Source organism: Trichomycterus rosablanca, chromosome 7 (assembly GCF_030014385.1).
Source record: "Trichomycterus rosablanca isolate fTriRos1 chromosome 7, fTriRos1.hap1, whole genome shotgun sequence".
NCBI classification, from domain to species: domain Eukaryota; kingdom Metazoa; phylum Chordata; class Actinopteri; order Siluriformes; family Trichomycteridae; genus Trichomycterus; species Trichomycterus rosablanca.
In genome coordinates this window covers 8,458,385-8,475,921 of record NC_085994.1, presented here as the reverse complement: position 1 = coordinate 8,475,921, position 17,537 = coordinate 8,458,385, and the positions used below count along the sequence as shown (strand labels likewise).

At 38.2% G+C, this 17,537-nt stretch overlaps 2 protein-coding genes across 2 annotated transcripts in view; one reads left to right on the top strand and one right to left on the bottom strand.

The window, feature by feature from the left end:
* Positions 1-991, top strand: part of aopep (aminopeptidase O (putative)) — a 142,128-nt gene extending 141,137 nt beyond the window's left edge. The window contains exon 16 of the mRNA XM_062998927.1: positions 847-991. The gene's annotated coding sequence lies outside the window, so the exon portion shown is untranslated. The remainder of the gene's footprint in view (positions 1-846) is intronic.
* Positions 992-3,474: 2,483 nt separating this feature from the next.
* The window catches only part of fancc (FA complementation group C), a 41,338-nt gene continuing 27,275 nt past the window's right edge, over positions 3,475-17,537 (bottom strand). Inside the window, exons 7-15 of the mRNA XM_062998327.1 lie at positions 16,667-16,831; positions 15,438-15,594; positions 10,731-10,786; positions 9,324-9,423; positions 8,830-8,905; positions 7,559-7,679; positions 6,340-6,514; positions 4,849-5,034; positions 3,475-4,028 (exon numbers count right to left, since the gene is read on the bottom strand). Of these exons, the coding sequence (XP_062854397.1) occupies positions 3,900-4,028; positions 4,849-5,034; positions 6,340-6,514; positions 7,559-7,679; positions 8,830-8,905; positions 9,324-9,423; positions 10,731-10,786; positions 15,438-15,594; positions 16,667-16,831 (1,165 nt within the window). The 3' untranslated portion in view covers positions 3,475-3,899. The remainder of the gene's footprint in view (positions 4,029-4,848; positions 5,035-6,339; positions 6,515-7,558; positions 7,680-8,829; positions 8,906-9,323; positions 9,424-10,730; positions 10,787-15,437; positions 15,595-16,666; positions 16,832-17,537) is intronic.

Here is a 17,537-nt window from a genome sequence, read left to right as displayed (position 1 = left end):
TCAGAGCTGCTAGGGAGAACACAAGGTTGTTGAGTGTAGCACAAGGTCAAAGAAGTCTAAAACATTGACACTCAAAAAGATTATAAAGTCTCACAACCGTCAGGTAATGTCAAAATTTATCAAAAAGTAATGGTCTATTTAACTCCTCAGTTCAAAACTCGGTGTTGCCACAGGTCGGCTGGACGCCATCTGGCGGGTGTAATTGGCAGTGCCTGCAGACATCTGTATCTGCAGGGTGGGGGCCGGACTATGTGTGGGTGGGTGGGTCTTCATACACTGTATAAGGACCCTGATTGGCAGAAGAGACGCCTGTGCAGAATGAGAAGAGGAGGGCTGTGCACGTGTCGGAAGAGGCGTGTACAGCGACGTGCTCTCCTCGGATGCAATCTGGTATCTCTCAGCAGCGGAAGACAAAATTGAGTGTGCTAAATCGGGAGGACAATGGAGAGAAAATGCATTTAAAAAAAGTAATGGTCTATTAACGGTCATATAAAATGTTTAATCTGACCGCTGCAGAGTGGTCAAGGGTGCATAAACATTTGCAAAAAAACAAAAAACCATTTATATTTATTTATTTGCAGATGTACAATGTGCATTCTAATCAGCCCAAATTTAAAGGTCAGATGGGCAAATAAAAATAAATTAGCTCATGGTACAGTACACTTTAATCTATGGTAATATGTATAGGAATCAAAACTGGTTACTTTGCTGTTACCAGGTAAACCATTGTAAAATTAATATGATGTGGAAGGAACAAAAGTAAAAACAGGTAAATTCTTCTACCATTAAGTCACATTATTTACTGGTTTATCTTATATGTCTTTTATGTCTGTGTGTCTAATACAGGACCCGAACTCTCAGGGAAATCTACATAATCAGACTGGCACTTCAGAGCACAATTCTTCTTCACATTAAAGAACATTGCAAGATGCCAGAAAGACATTTTTTTGTACTAAAAACGAATAATAAACTTTTTTTTTTTTTAAAGTAATATGGTAGCTTGTGTTTTCTAAACTGCTAAACATTACTGCACCAACTGAATCAAATGTTATAAACACATTAAGAAACATTACACAGACACACTAAAGGTACTTCTTTAAAACTGCAATGTGTACTTAATGCGGTTTAAAAAATATAACTACGATTATTCTCATGTTTCAAGGATCGTCAACCGAATTTTACACTGGTACTCTAAACCGCACTGTGTTATTATTAAAGAGATATAATGGCATGTAGAACAGGAAAGAAGTTCTTACCCTTGCTTTAATTTAAGCGCAGTAGGAAAATCAATCTTCAAAGGAAGAAGCTTTTCAAAGAGACTGAGGCCGACTGGGACATCACTGATTACGCTTTTAGATTTAGCCATAACTTTGTGCAAGGAAAAAAAATGCCTATTAGTTGCATAAGTTTATCTGCTTTTTCTGCTAATGCTGGTACTGGACTCTCTTAAAGAAATGCTGGTTAATGTGGTTCTATTACAGTGCCCATAGAAAATCATTTTGTCTTACAGCCAGTAGGGCTGTGCAATATGACAAAAAAAACTAATATCTCGATATGCCTTTGAGAAGTGGCGATATACGATACGATATAATGTAAACTTTAAGTACAGCGGCAGACCACTGCTCGTATTTTAGCTTATGTTGTTTATAATTCCGACAAAATTACAGTGTTTATATTTTGTATTATTATAAGGCTGTATTTGTATTCATATTGACAATATTTATATTAAACAAACAGGCAGAATCTCACATTTATGCTGTCCATTTTACTTCAAATAAATGAGCATCAAAAAAATCCCAAAAAAGTTCAATATTTGATAATGCTTTGCTATCATTGCAAAATGAAAGCGCACGGTAAACAACAGCACCGCGACCCAGATCAACCACACAGCAGCATAAAATCATAACCACTGCGTAGCTGTGTGTTCCATTAGAGATATAATCCCCTTGTTTTTCTTCTTGAAGACCACCTTATATGTTTCCAGAATATTTCCAGAATATATTAATACATTTCCAACTGTGTTTATCCACCTATAAAAAGGTAAAAAGCTGAAACTGGTAATTCGTTCACTAAACTGTCACTTACGCCTTTACAGCCAATCAAGAGAGAGATTGAAATTCCACCCAAAATCTGATTGGTTTATACAGCTGTTTTTCAAGGCTTGAACCACGGATGAATCTCTTTCACAAATGAACTGATTCATTTGTGTGAGCAAAACGAATGAATCTTTACCATAGATAAGAGTACAGCTCCCTGATTCAAATTCAATGAATAATTCATTTGAAAAGAGTCGTTTCTGACTCTTTACTCAGTGATTCAGTTTGCATGTGTGTACGCGCCCACCCGCTCATGCGCTAGAGAAAGCGTTATGTGCAGCGCTTGTGCTGTTTTAAATGTTCTCAAAAGGTAACCTGTGTATCCTAGACATACTCCATATATCAAATATGGCCATTTTTAACATCGTGTAAAAAGTAATATCGAATATATCGATATTTGCGATATACCGCCCATCCCTAACAGCCAGACATTAAAACCTCACACAAATTCTTCATCCTTCGTTACACATTCAGATAAGAAGAAAAAAGAAACAGTTCTTAAAAGTATTTAGAAATTTAAAAAACTGGAGTTCGAAAAGAGACCAATTTACTGATTTAGTACTCTTTTTTTTTTCTTTTTAGAGCCACCTTTTGCTTTAATTACAACCATGAGTCTGTACCAGCTTTGCACATCTAGATTGGGGAATATTTGCCCATTCTTCCTTGCAGAATTGGTCAAGTTTATTCAAATTTTCTGGTGACCTGCAACACGATGCTCTCTTCAACTTCATCTACAGATTTAGATCAGGGCTCTAACTTGGCCATTGAAAATATTCATCTTTTTAACTTTAAGCCACTGCTTTGCTTTTTTGGTGTTAAGGGTTGCTGTCATGCTGGACAGTGAACCTCCTGCCCATCTTCAGCTGTACAGCAGAGAGCTGCATGTTCTCATCAAGAATTTAATAGTACTTGGAAGCTATATTTTCTGACCAATTGCCCAGTTTCTTCTAAAGAGAAACCTATCCATAACAATGTTTCTACCACCATGCTTGGCAGTTGGTTTGGTATATTTTCAGTGGTGTGACACGTTTGGTCTCATTTAACCATAAAACCTTTTGCCCTGAGGCATTAAAATCTTCCAAGTCTTTCAGTGCGGCTTTTTTCGGCCTCCTACTTGCCATCCTACCAAATAGGGCAGCTTTGTGTCAAGCTTGTAAAATTGTTGCTATGGGCAAAATCTGAGCCATACAGACTTGTAAGTCCTTCAATATTTGCCATTGCCCTTTTGGTATCTTGATCAGTATCCTTCTGGCTCGGTCATCTAGTTTAAAGGGATGGTGCCATACAGTTCTTTTTAAAACCACGCCTTTCTAAGCTCCCGAAATGCACCGGGCCATAGTCATGCTAAAAAAAGAAACCACACACTGTTGCCACAGCATTAGTTGGAGGCATATTATTTATTATATTAGTTCAGTAATATGTGTTACACATTAATTTAATAACCAGAAGAGATGTCCACAAACCTTCGGTCATGTAGTGTACAACAACTGTAACTCTACATCTGTCTTCATACATAAATAATTCACATGAAATGATTTCACCTCCGGCTCTACTCCTTTTCTCGAGGCTGTGTGTAACTAGTGTGCTATAGACGTGTGGGTTTTTTTTTTTATTTGGCCTGATTTATCATGACATATTGTCCTCAGCTTTCAAAATAAAACCAGCAGCTGTGCTCTGCATATAAATGTCATTTCCAACAAGCCAGTGTGGAACTGAACCACGCCAGGAATCCTTGTCCTAATAAACAGCTTACCACTCGCCTGCGTTTGGGCATGTTCCAGTATTCATGCGCAGCCCGAAGCATTACGCTGTGTTGAGTCCGTTCTCAAGCATCCTGAGCGTGGCAGTCAGTGCAGTGTCTCCGTTTAGTCTCTGCTGCATAGAGTGCAGCAGCCACACTGCCTTGCTCTTCAGACCAGCTTTAATCAGCATCTAACAGCAATCAACACACACGGACAGAGAGCAAGGTGAATTTAACATGTCTATAAAGGTCATCAAAAGCATCAAAGACAGTTGGTTGTGCCGTGAAATCTGCTGTTGATGATCCTTTCATAAGTGCTAGAAGAAGAGCGTCTCTTCATGATTATTAATATGTAGTTTTAACAGCACAAAAAAGCATGCTGAACATTCTACACTGTATTAAATTACACATGAATTGTTTATTTTAAACCCTTAAAAGTATCTATTAGCAGGCGCTCAGGTGGTAAAACACATGCTAGCACATCAGAGCTGACATCTCGAACTCATCGGTTCAAATCTCAGCTCTGCTACCGGCAGGTTAGGCGCCTACATGAACAGTGATTGACTTGTTCGTAGGAAGGGCGCCAGAGGGGATTTCTTATAACTGATGCTATTGCGACCTCTGCTGGCTGATTGGTGCCTGCACAGAGACGAGAGATTATGAGAATCAGTGCACGGCTTTCCACGCACAAATCTGATCCAAAGATGAAGTCGGCTACTGAACACGTGTCGGAGGGGGTGTGTGTTAGTCACGGCTCTCCTCAGTCAGAAGTCAGCATCAGGAGAGAGGAAGCAAAAATGCAATCTATTAGCTTACCTGGGTAAGTCTATTGTTACATAGTGCTATCTTATTTCTGACCCACCTCAATTAATGTACAGAAATCTGGGAAAGCAGACATCTGCCGGACTGCCCTGTTCTGTTCTAGCTTACATTACTGTGGTCAGTAAGTGTATATGCTCACCAGTAAGTAAACACTCAGTGAGGTTACATGCTCTGTATAAGAAAACGTACCTTTGGTATGACTTGTGTTACACTGCTGGTTGATGCTTGAGAAAACACAGCAAAGTTGAGCAGAAGATGAAGAACCAGATTTGCTGAATGAATGGAAGAAAGAAGGTCTTTAACAGGTTCTTCATTTGAGACAGTGTGGGGAAGGAAGAGGTTCCTTAAATCACTCCATGCCTGTCTTGCCACCATCTAGCACAACAAGAACAATTTTATTTTTCACATTACTTAAGAAAACTTAAGCATTTTTATTATCTTTATCCAGCATTTTGTGATTGCTAGGCCACAATGTTTAAATTTTAGCCCCAAAATTGTCACACAAATTAAATTTTAATTGTTTCTTCATGTCAAACTTAAAATATCAAACTACATTGTATTTAAATAATATTGTAAGTTTACAAGTGGTCCTAATTTTTCATGCATCCTTTTTTCCTTATTATTATTATATATTTTTTTGCATTCCCCCATTTCACCCAATCTAGTCATATCCAATTCAGGTAGGATAATTATTTGAATTATTTTGTATATATAATTTCATAATTAACAAAGTTGTTTGATTATTTATTAATTACCAGGCAAGTTTTTAAAAACTACAAATATGAATTAAACTAAATTATAAGAAAAAAAATTATAAAAGCACTGATAAATTGCCAATGTTGGGGAAAGTGCCTGTGATTCTAAGCTGCATTAATTGTGTTAATACTAGCAGGATTATAGTATACTCATTTTCCATACTATTTAGTACAGGAGTCATTGGTTTGTGATTATGCAATTATGGGTTAATTCAAATCCTTCCAAATATTATTTTAAAAAATAAAAGGTAAAATTGGTTGCAGGAGTCATGGACAGACTGTCTCCATAGTCAGTGTACAAAATAAGTGAAAGTGTAAAAGAGAGGTAGAGAAGAAACTGCAGACATGGTGGAGTGATGCTGTAAAGTGGCAGGAGTGATTTGTGACAGAATAGTATCTGCCAAAGGGAACGTTTACAAGACAGAAGTAAGTGTTATATGGCATGGAGGTCGTGGCACTGACAAAATAACAGACGGAGTTGAATGTGGCAGAGAAGATGCTGCATCAGTAGTGCTGAGGAAAATATTAGAAACGAGTTTATTAGAGGGATGTTTTGGAGACAGATGGTTTGGGCATGTGCAGAGAAGGGATGAGGGAAGGGTGCTGAGGATGGAGACACCAACCAGGAGGAGAAGGCAAGAGAGCAAGTTTGTGAATGCAGCGAGAGAGAACGTGCAGGTGATTGATGTTCCGGACAGGGCAAGATTGAGACGAATTATCTGCTACAGCAACCCTTATCATGAGCAGCCAAAAAAAGAAGGTGCATGGATGTTTTATGTATAAATACATAACAATGTTTTCCTTTTCTACACACACTATTTTTAATTTGTTAATGGTGTTAGGTGTACAACAACAATTGACTTTATCCCGGTGTACACCATCATAACCCTAGTTTAGCTAAAACGTGTACAACTGGGTGTCTTACATTAGGCTGGGTGCTCTGGTGCCCTCTGTTGGTTGGATTGTGGTAAAACGTCAGGAGAAAGAGCAGACGCTCGGATTCCTCAGACCCTAATAAAACCAGTAGCTCGGCAACTACGTCCACCCAGTGTCCGCACTGAACAAGCAAGAACCAGGCCTCGAACACAGCCCTGCTCTGCCTGCAATACAGTGAGGATAGAAAACAGCTTCTGAGCAACGGATTCATTTGCATAGTACACAAGTAATAAGGTTTCACAATAAAACAGACAGATGGAAGGACTGCATTAAGAAGAGACATTAAATGTGTGAACGTGTAAGCACTGTGTAGGTGTTTGTTTCCTACTGGTCCAACAGATATTTGTGATCAAGTATCTACTCAATAAATACATTTTCAGTGAAAAAAAAACAACAAAACAAGAAATAACCATTTAGTGGGAGTGTTAGAGATGCTCCCTCAGACATGTGCACAGTTCTACCAATCCCTTCTTATTCACCCATACTTCGGTGGATTTGTGCGCGAGGACAGAGAGCCACGGCCCGAACTCTATGCTTCTCCATTTTCTGTACAGGGGCCCTGGCCAACCAAGGTCCTTACACAGTGTTGATAACCCCACCCCCTTAGTCCAGTCCTGTCTGCTGCAGGCATTAACCTGCTAGAGGGCGCTAGATTCGAACCGGGAACTCGGAATCTCGGCGCCGGTGTGCTAGAGGATTAACCCGCTGCGCCACCTGAGCGCCAATGCCACAATTTCTAACCCAATTTCTGAGTTCATTCAAATACATATGTGTAAATGTATGTAAGTATCCATATTAACTTTACTAGCTTTCGTGTCTCTGGGACAGTTGTATCAGCTTCCATTTCTCTTGTAAAGCTTTCCATAGGATTCTGGAGTGTGTCTAAGTGAATTTGTGCCCAATCAAATAAAAAAAGCATTTGGGAGGTCAGGCATTGATCTTGGATCAGAAAACCTGGCTTGGCTTGCAATCAAATTTCCTTATTATCCTGAGAGTATTCAGTGAGGTTGAGGTGAGAGCTCTGTACTGGCATTGAAGTTTCTCCACACCAAGTTCTTTAACCCATATCTTCATGTCCTCATTTTGTGAACAGGTGTAAGATCACGTTTAAATAGAAAAGGGACTCCAATTTTTGACACAATTAATTGTATACACCTGTTTGCGGCTATAGAGTCTGTGTTCTAGTAAAGGAGGTTCTCAAGTCTTACCTCAGACTGTCCACTTCCATCCCCTTTACGTGCTCCTGCTCTTGGTTTTTTACCAGTGGGAGTTTCTGAAGTAACGTCCCAATCCAGCTTACGTGCTCCAGCCATGCTTGTTGTGGCACATCTGTAGATGAAGGGCACATTACATAATTGATAATACATCACATTCCTAATGCTGACACATGAAAGTGTACTCTTTCCCCTGTTCTCAAAAATTAAACAGTAATTAGCTGTATAGTTGTAGAAGTAATTTGGTTATTTATTAAAATTTAACATCACGTTTTACACACTTTGGTTACATTCATGACAGAACAGGTATCTACTGCTTACACACGATTCATCAGTTCAAGTTTTTAATGTCAAACACAGTCATGGACAATTTTGTATCTCCAGTTCACCTAACTTGCAAGTTTGTCTTTGGACTGTGGGTGGAAACCGGCGCTACCGGAGGAAACCCACACAGACATGAAGAGAACATGCAAACTATTGTTGTAGAAGACAAAACACCAAACCATCAGGGGTCCACCCCCTCCCTCAAACATAGCCTATCAGGTTTGTATGTAGATGTTAAATGGCTGATAGCAACACTGGAGATTCGAACCCTGGATCCTAACAATAGTGGTCTGGCATAGCTGCACAACCCAAGCTTTGCGGCCCTGCAGAAGGTTACATTGTCCATTGCTTTCCCCCCATACTGATGCAAGTTCACCAGAGGCCAGACTTATCAGTCAGTAAATCCGCTGACCAACAAACGTCAGAAAGTAAGTAAAAACAGCAGCCCTGTCTGCCAGTCACTCAACTCCCTAACAATAACATTTCTGTGAAACAAACAGGGTCCATGTGCTCATCACCTATTAAGGCAGTGTGCAGAAAAGGGGGTTTTGTAAGGATATCCTCTGGGGCTAAAAAGGCATTAGAAAGCCCAAGCCACAGATAAGCATCTGTTACAGTGTGTGCTGTAGTGGTGGGTATGACAGGAAATGATAATGTGAGAGAATGTTTTGAGAGGCTGTGCAGGGGTAATAGCTTTGGGTATGAGGGAAAACTAAGAATCTAGTTGGCAGTCATGTTTAGTGACTAGCACTAGAGTACAGTGCCCAGTATCATATTTAAAATATTTTTATAATATTTTAATAGTTGTATAAATCTTAAAATGTGATTTTTCTGTGACTAAATGCAAACCCCATTTCTATAAAATGCAAAACAAGAATCTGTGAATATATTTTTTTTAAATGTTAGGTGACAAAATCAATAAAATGGGAAAGATGCAATACCTGAGGATAGTGTGAGTAAGGGTGTAAGCAGGTTGTGGGGTGCATGAGGAAGGTAAGCTCTCAGTGGTAAGCATTCCTGAAATCAAACAAACAAACACACAAACAAAAAATGACAAATGCATTAACTTAATGCAATAAATTAACTTAATAATAAAATTATTTAATTATTGCAGCACAGAGAGCTCTGATTTGATCATGTAAATCAGAATCTGTGTAGAAGACCTAGGTTCTGTAAACATGAAAACACTGCAATAATTAAAACAATGATTCTATGTCAAGTTAATATTTTGTTATTCTGAGGGAGTTTAAATGCAAAGAAACAAAAAGAGAAAGTGACAGGTATAATCCTGTATAGGGTGGATGTATCCTAAATGGAACAGTGCATTTATTTAACACTAGTATTTTCAACATGGTGTCCTCACTTGTTAGCACACTTTCATTGGTGTTCTGAGAAATCCCAAGCAAGGAAGCTGAATAATGAAAGTGGATGATACCTGTGGGCTCTGGGCAGCGTAGGCCTGAAGAAAGCATCTGGTAAAAACTTGAATAAGAGCTCTCAAAGCAAAATTTCCTTCCATTGCTCTCAACGCCCGCCTGCACAAAAACCCAATCTTGTTAAAACGCTTAAACTGCAAGCTTCAAGGAGTTATTTACTAATTGAACAAAAACATACATTATTTAATAACTATTAAACTGAAAAAACAATTCTGATAAACTCCCAAAAACATATTTTGTTCACTAATCAGAAAGGCACTCACCAGCAACTGGATTAGGTAGTCCATACTATAACAGGGTAGGACTCCAATTTAGAAAAGTCTTCTTTTTTTGTCACATGGAATAGTAATGTCAAATTTGGTGTTAGTTTGTTGGGTCCAATTAGACATGATAGCATAATGTAATTGCTTTAATTTTATATTTACTGTTATATTTATAATTACTTTTTTTTTATATTTACTGATGTTTCTAAAAACTAGACAGAACTTCATTACTTTAGTCCCTAATAATGTACTAATTCATTCAAAGGTATATTATACTTTTGAGGCAAGCTAATGTTAATGATCAAACTGGTTGGATGTTTATGGCTGATTAAAACCATAATCATATCAGTCTTATAGCAGCAGAGGTGGTTACAAGCATTTCAGTGCCCTGACTACATTCACACTACACTTCCCAGACTCCCTTGTACTTAGCTGAAAAGCAGATTAAACACAGTATTACTTCTGTCGATTACTAATGAATGAATCATCTCTGCCTCGTTTTAGGTATCTTTATGTATTCTTAATTGTTCGTAATTGTTAATAAAGTTATCCAGCAGTGTGTAGCAAAGCACATAATCTTTTAATCCTTTGTTAAAAATCTTATTTTAGGGATTGACCGAGAGTATATGATTTGGGCTAGTGGATGGTCTAACAGATGATTACATGAACTATTTACATGAACTGTTTACATGAAGTGTTTACATGAACTGTTTGGGTTTCTGTGGCTTTGGGGGTTAATAAAGACATCTCTAAAAAGTTTTGTCTACTACTAAAAACATCAGAATAGCACAGCCCCCCTTTATATGTGTTATAGTGAACCTTTACTTTACTTGCCCTTATATTAATTAAAAAGTTCAAAAAAATGCAATTTACGATAACTTTTCAGGATGTGGTTTTGATTTTTGGGTCACATCATGTGCTTGTGGATTTTTAAACATTAAAGCAAAGCAGGCACATTTGGCTATTTGTTATACAAAAAATTCTGTGTAATTGTTTTTCGTCTTCCTTCAGTTACAATGCTGTCTTTTAGCAAGCAGGTTCATTACCCTACTATATTCTGTAGAATGCGCTTTTTCTGTTTTTGATATATGCACTCGTTTTTTTCCTCTAAGAATTAGCAAAGCTGAAAACGTAATCACTCACCTAAAAACATCATTCACTACTAGAAAGACGTGGCAGTGCAGGGCTGAAGCTTTAGGCTGAAAGATAAAAACACAATACAATAAACTCATTGTGTAACACTTGTCACATGTCACTTTACTATTTAATAATTTAATTACTATTTAAGTCTTAATTTATACTGAAACTCCACCTTCTGCATAGCCATTTATTCATTGCTTATAAATACTACACTGTAGAGTCTTCTGTGCTATCCATTTTTTTGTCTTATCGCAGTGTTGGTTGATACAGTTATTCATTATATGTAAAGTACATGAACTACTAGGTTCTAGTTGCTCTGTTTGTTTGTTTTTTTGTACTTGTACTGTTAAGTTTTGCTGTATCATGCTACTGGGGCATTAATGTCCTTCAATAAAATATCTATCTACCGTATCTATCCCTCAATAACAAAGTATAAAAATCAACTGACACATGCATATCTGAACTTTAGCACTAGAGGGCAATGTGGATGCAGGAATGAAGGTTACGGCCTGTTCATCTTCTCAACACCGATTGTTAGTGTTCAAAGGAAAAAATGAAGCTCCATTATGCATCATGTCATCTGTTTTAAATTCAACACATTTAAGGGCAAGGATATACACCCAAGCAGCTGCATACATGCCTGACGCTGTGTATTCACTTATATTTTTATGGGAAAAAATTAATATGCTGCCTTTTTCACACCAGTCATATGGCTCAGGAATGCATTAAAACCAACAAAAAATGTTTTACACACCAGATCATGAGGGGCCTCAAAAAAGATGCACATGTTCCCCTGATGTCTTTGAACAAGAAAGAATAATCTCCGGAGAGTTTATGTGTAAGTGATAAAGAGATCTAATTATGCTGTGCTTTGCATTTGAAGGTCTGCTGCTCCACCCTGACTTGAGGCACACTTACATCCTCTACACACACGCACACATGGTCATGCACACACAAAAACCATTCCCTTTCATCTGCCGAAATCAACACCAATCCATCTCAAATATTCCTGTAACGCTGGCTATTCAACGCTTGCCAAAAGCTGCCAATTTGCTGCTCCAATAAAAAGAGATGTTTCTCAGCTACAAACACCAGACATTCTCATTAACACTCACTCACAGAAAGCAAATGTACAGGCATCTGACAAATTTGAGAAAACCCCAAAATCAAAGTAAGGTATTGTCTCACCACAAGCGCCAGTAACAGCTTCAATGCTTTGTCAGATTGACTGTTCTTTCAACGGATATTCTTTTAATTGGTGCCTTGATGTTGGTAAAAAGTGTGGTCCATCAAATCAGTCCAAAATGTCCCACAAAGTATTTATATCTCCCATCTACTTTTAACCGGATTGGAATCTGGTACCTATAAAGACCATTACATGTGATTTATGTCTGTTACAAACACCCTACAGAGACCCATCAAGTATTGTGAATGTGTGATTCCTGGAGAAAACCACATATGCTATCACATTGTCCAGGTTATTAGTGAGACTAACCTGTATTAATTCAAAGTGAATTTATCTTCTGAGGGGACAAGTACACCCAAACCACGTAGGGTTTTTTTGTTTTGTTTATTAAGATTTTAACGTCGTGTTTTACACTTCACATTCATACATTCGGTAGATACTTATTACACAAGGTTCATCAGTTCACAAGGTTATATCGAACACAGTCATGGACAATTTTGTATCTCCAATTCACCTCACTTGCATGTCTTTGGACTGTGGGAGGAAACCAGAGCACCCGGAGGAAACCCACGCGGACATGGGGAGAACATGCAAACTCCACACAGAAAGGACCCGGACCGCCCGACCTGGGGATCAAACCCAGGACCTTCTTGCTGTGAGGTGACAGTGCTACCCACTTAGCCACCGTGCCGCAAACCATGTAGGTAAGTCAAGAGACAACAAACACAAAATAGGCATGCGCTCTGGCCAGGAGAATAATCTATTAAACAAATAAAGTGTTAAGTGCACACCATTGCGCCTGTTTTTATTTTTAAACCTTTAAACAACCCTTTATGTGGGTCGACAGTTAATTATAGAAATATTATCCTGCATGATTATTCCATCTTAAAATAAAGCGAGTCTAGTCAAGTAAAGCACTATCTGTATTTTTGATTACTAAGTCTAATGGTTTACGATAGAATATCACTTTAAACTAAGCAAATTGAAGACCAAATAAGAGAAATACAGTTGCAATCAAAATTATTGAAGACACAAATGTAGTTTTATTAGCAAAACTTTCACCTATTTGCAACAACCAATCAAACAAGAACAATTTCAATATTTTAACACAACTAATATATTAGTGTGTTGAATTAAGAGAAAACGCCACTATTCATGATTACTGCAGTCTCAGAATTCTTCAAACCCTCCATGACAAGCGTCTTTAGTACTTAGTAAAGCACTCTTTTGCTGGTATGACCTGCTGCAAACATGATGCATATCCAGACACCAACTTCTGGCAGCACTCCTGAGGAATCTTAGCCCTTTCTTTGTGGGCACCTCCAGTTCATTCCATATTTTTGGGTTTGCGTGATGCAATTTTGTGTCCCTAATAAAACCATATGGTTTCAGGTGCCATTTCATACAATACTGCAAAACTTCAGGGAGGGTCAATTACAGAACAGCCCAAAAATCCTGTTTTGGCAGGGCATGTGGAATGATGTTGTTTATTGTTACTGGATTCAAACCCACAGCTTTGGAGGAGGGGGGTGCTTAATTAAAGCTGGAAAACTAATTTCATGTTTCCCCTCCTTTGATTGCAGTTTAAACAATGCATTCATGGAAACAGCACGGAAGTGAAAATCTGGCAAATTAACCAACATCTGTCAAACAAGCCTGAAGCGCAAATATACAGCCAGGGAATTAAGACGTACTCTGGACGTGTTTTTAATTTTTTTAAGAGATTACAATGAGGGCAGACATGTTTTTAATAGGGAGTTAAATAAGGGCAGGTTGCGAGTGTGAGTCAGTCGGAAGGAGTTATAAACAAGAACTGCATCCAAAATGCATTCTTTTAGTGCACATTTCAAATATGTACTGTATGCAGAAGTCTTGTCAATTTGAAACAATCAGACAATAAGGCATGCTGCACTAAACCATAGTGGTTTAATCAATAGGCAGCACAGCTGAACAAATGTAGCATAATCACTTGGTAGGCAGACTCTGAAGTGTGTGCAAAACACATTAAGGGAAGAGTTCAAGAAATAGTGCTCTATAAAAAGGTCAAAAGGACATTAAAAATATCCAAAGGGAGTCAAAAGCAAGGTGAATCCTAGCATTGCAATGCTCTTTTCAGTGCACTGTTATTTGAGGCAGATTTTAGAGGATATGATAGGTTGGCTGTTCCAGTGCAAGATCAAAGATGCTCTATAAAGATGTCTGCAAAATTAAATCAAGAACTAAAAGTTTAAACTGTTTTATAAAACATCTGAGTAGAATATTCTAAAACACACTGCATAATACTGCACCTGGAACCAACCAGAGCAGGGCCAGTGTCTCAAACTGCATTCTATTTACTATGAAATAGTAACCTTAGCATTGGTAAAAATCTAGTGTCTTCAATTTTGGTTTTATAACAAAATAGTATGCCACATAACAGCTTTTTTGCTCTATGTGCAGCCTGAAAACAAGTACATAATGTTCAAGACATCTTGCAATAATGGTAAAAATCATGAAGCTTTCACAAAAGCTGAGAGAAAAGATAATTTTCTTTTACCTTGGTGAGAACTAAACTTCCCTAATTGCAAAACAATGAATGAAGCACACTTCCAAGTCAACCATAGCCTGGTAAAAAATCAGTCCTGGAATATTTTGGAGTGGGCTTCTCAGTCTCCAGATCTAAAACCCATAAAAAAGTATTTGGCGGGATTTAAAGAAAGCAGTTGCAACCTCAATGAGCTGGAAGCTTTCGCACAAGACAAATGGGTGAAGAGAGATGTCAGAAGCTTGACTTAATAACTAACATCACTTGTTAAAGGTTATCAAGGCTAAAGGATGTTCCACCAGGTACTGAGGCTGGGGGGTTGAATAATAGTGCATATGGATATTTGTTGAGAACTACAGTGGTACCTTGAAACTCGACGTCAATTGGTTCTGGGGCCGGCGTCAAGTTTTAAAAGCATTGAGTTTTAAGGTATTGTTTCCCATAAGGATGTATGGGAAACCTGTTAATGTGTTCCATGGTCCAGTGGAACTGCATATATTTCAGGCTTATGTAAAATAATGGGGTTGTTTTTGACACTTATAATATGAAAACACTGAAATACAATTGCAAAACAGTTAAAAATCAATAAAAAAAATACAATAAAACCTGCACTTTATCTTTACGTCGAGTTACAAGGTACCACTGTTTTTCAAACATATACTAAAGTGGTAATTAAAACAGCTTGTATGTATAAGGAAATGTTTTTTTTCTTTTTACTAAGACTTCTTATACATTTTCATTTAGCTCATACACAACAAAGCGTTTTAAAGTGAGAGTGCTGAATATCTCTAAATGCGACTGTAAATTAAGTCTTTTTAAAAGCATTATATAAGACATCAGGTCACTTTTTTAGAATTGGGTGACTAATAATGTTTACAAAGGGCCAGAAAAAACAGCAGCTTTTCAGATTCAATTCTAACAGAGCAGAAGCAGAAGCAGGCTAACACTGTTCCTTTAAAGTAACTGCTAGTCCTTCCAGTAAAAAGGTATTTTCACTTACGAGTAATGAGTCAGAAACAACCTTCTCCAGATTGTGTATTACAGTTCTTGACTCGGAGAGAACACTCTCCAGCAAGCTCAGCACTGCTGCCTCCAAGCTGGACAGGCTGTGACACCACAGAGCTGTGACCACTACATCGTCCAACACCAGCTTCTTACTGAGCAACGAAAATGACAAGGAGAATTTATAAGATATGTACAAACCTCATTTCCAGAAAAGGAAATATTTCCAGTGTTTTCACCAAAAGTTTTTACATTTTAAGTTTACTGCCTGTAATACACTCCAAAAAAGTTGGTACAGGGGAAAAATAAGAGCAAAATGTTAATTGAACATTTAAGTTACACTTAAATTTATTGTTTCACAATAAGCAGGTGAGTCAGTGATGGAATCATGATTGGGTATAAAAGGAGGAACCACCAAAGGCTCAGTCTGTGCAAGCAATGATGGGACATGGCTCACCACTTTGTACCAACCTTCATGAAGGAATTGTCTAAATTAAATTACTGCAAATAATGTAGGTATTTAACACCTACCATACATAATATTGTGAAAGATTCAGGGACTCCAGAGAAATCTCAGTCTTTGTAGGGCAAGACTGGTGACATTGTAGAAGAAACCGTCATGCTAATATGATAAATAAAGCCAGATTGGCTCAGTAGGACTTCAGTGCTTCACTTAACACAGTCCACCACTGCATCAAGAAACACAACCTGAAACTATTACATAAAGGGTCATCTCAAATGGAAGGTGGACGGTGAAACGGACGGTGAAAATGTGTGATAAATCCACGTTTCAGCTCGTTTATAGGGAAACTGGACATCCAGTCAAAGCATCCAGACTGTTATCAGTAAAAGGTGCAAAAGCCAACATCTGTCGTGGTATTATGGGTGCATCAGTGGCCACTGCATGGGTGATTTTTCTATGTCTAAAGGTTCCATTGATGTGAAGGTGTATATTGGGACTTTAGAGATAAATGTTGAAAATCCTGAAGGAGAATCTTCACCCATCAGTTTGTGATCAAAAGCTCAAGAACTGTTGAGTTATGAGGCAGGACAATGATCCAAAGCACATAACCCTAGAGTCCTAAAACCCTAAAAAGTCCTAACCATAAAGTCCTGTACTTTTACTTTATCTCTAAAAAGATGAATTTTAGATTTGTTGATTCAATTTTAAGCAGAAAATAATACAATAATTCAGAAAGTTATAGAAAAATAGCATAAAACCTGTACCTGAGCCAAGCTGTGTTAACCACCTCTATGAACTCTTCACTGAGATGAGAACAGCAACACGAAGCACGGCGCTTCAGCAGCGCACCAATCAGAGGGGCTGCCTCAGGACATGTGACCAAGGGGACACAGGTTACTGATACTGTACGGATATGGTCACAGGAACACCTGCAATTAATGGAAAGTATATTACAATCACATTAGCCAATAGTATGTGAATACACTGCCTAATTATTCGGTTAAGGTTCAGGTTCAGGTAATCTCACCCATTTCCAACAAGTGTCTAAAATCAATTATATATATACAGTGTATCACAAAAGTGAGTACACCCCTCACATTTCTGCAGATATTTAAGTATAGCTTTTCATGGGACAACACTGACAAAATGACACTTTGACACAATGAAAAGTAGTCTGTGTGCAGCTTATATAACAGTGTAAATTTATTCTTCCCTCAAAATAACTCAATATACAGCCATTAATGTCTAAACCACCGGCAACAAAAGTGAGTACACCCCTAAGAGACTACACCCCTAAATGTCCAAATTGAGCACTGCTTGTCATTTTCCCTCCAAAATGTCATGCGACTCGTTAGTGTTACTAGGTCTCAGGTGTGCATAGGGAGCAGGTGTGTTCAATTTAGTAGTACAGCTCTCACACTCTCTCATACTGGTCACTGAAAGTTCCAACATGGCACCTCATGGCAAAGAACTCTCTGAGGATCTTAAAAGACGAATTGTTGCGCTACATGAAGATGGCCAAGGCTACAATAAGATTGCCAACACCCTGAAACTGAGCTGCAGCACAGTGGCCAAGATCATCCAGCATTTTAAAAGAGCAGGGTCCACTCAGAACAGACCTCGCGTTGGTCGTCC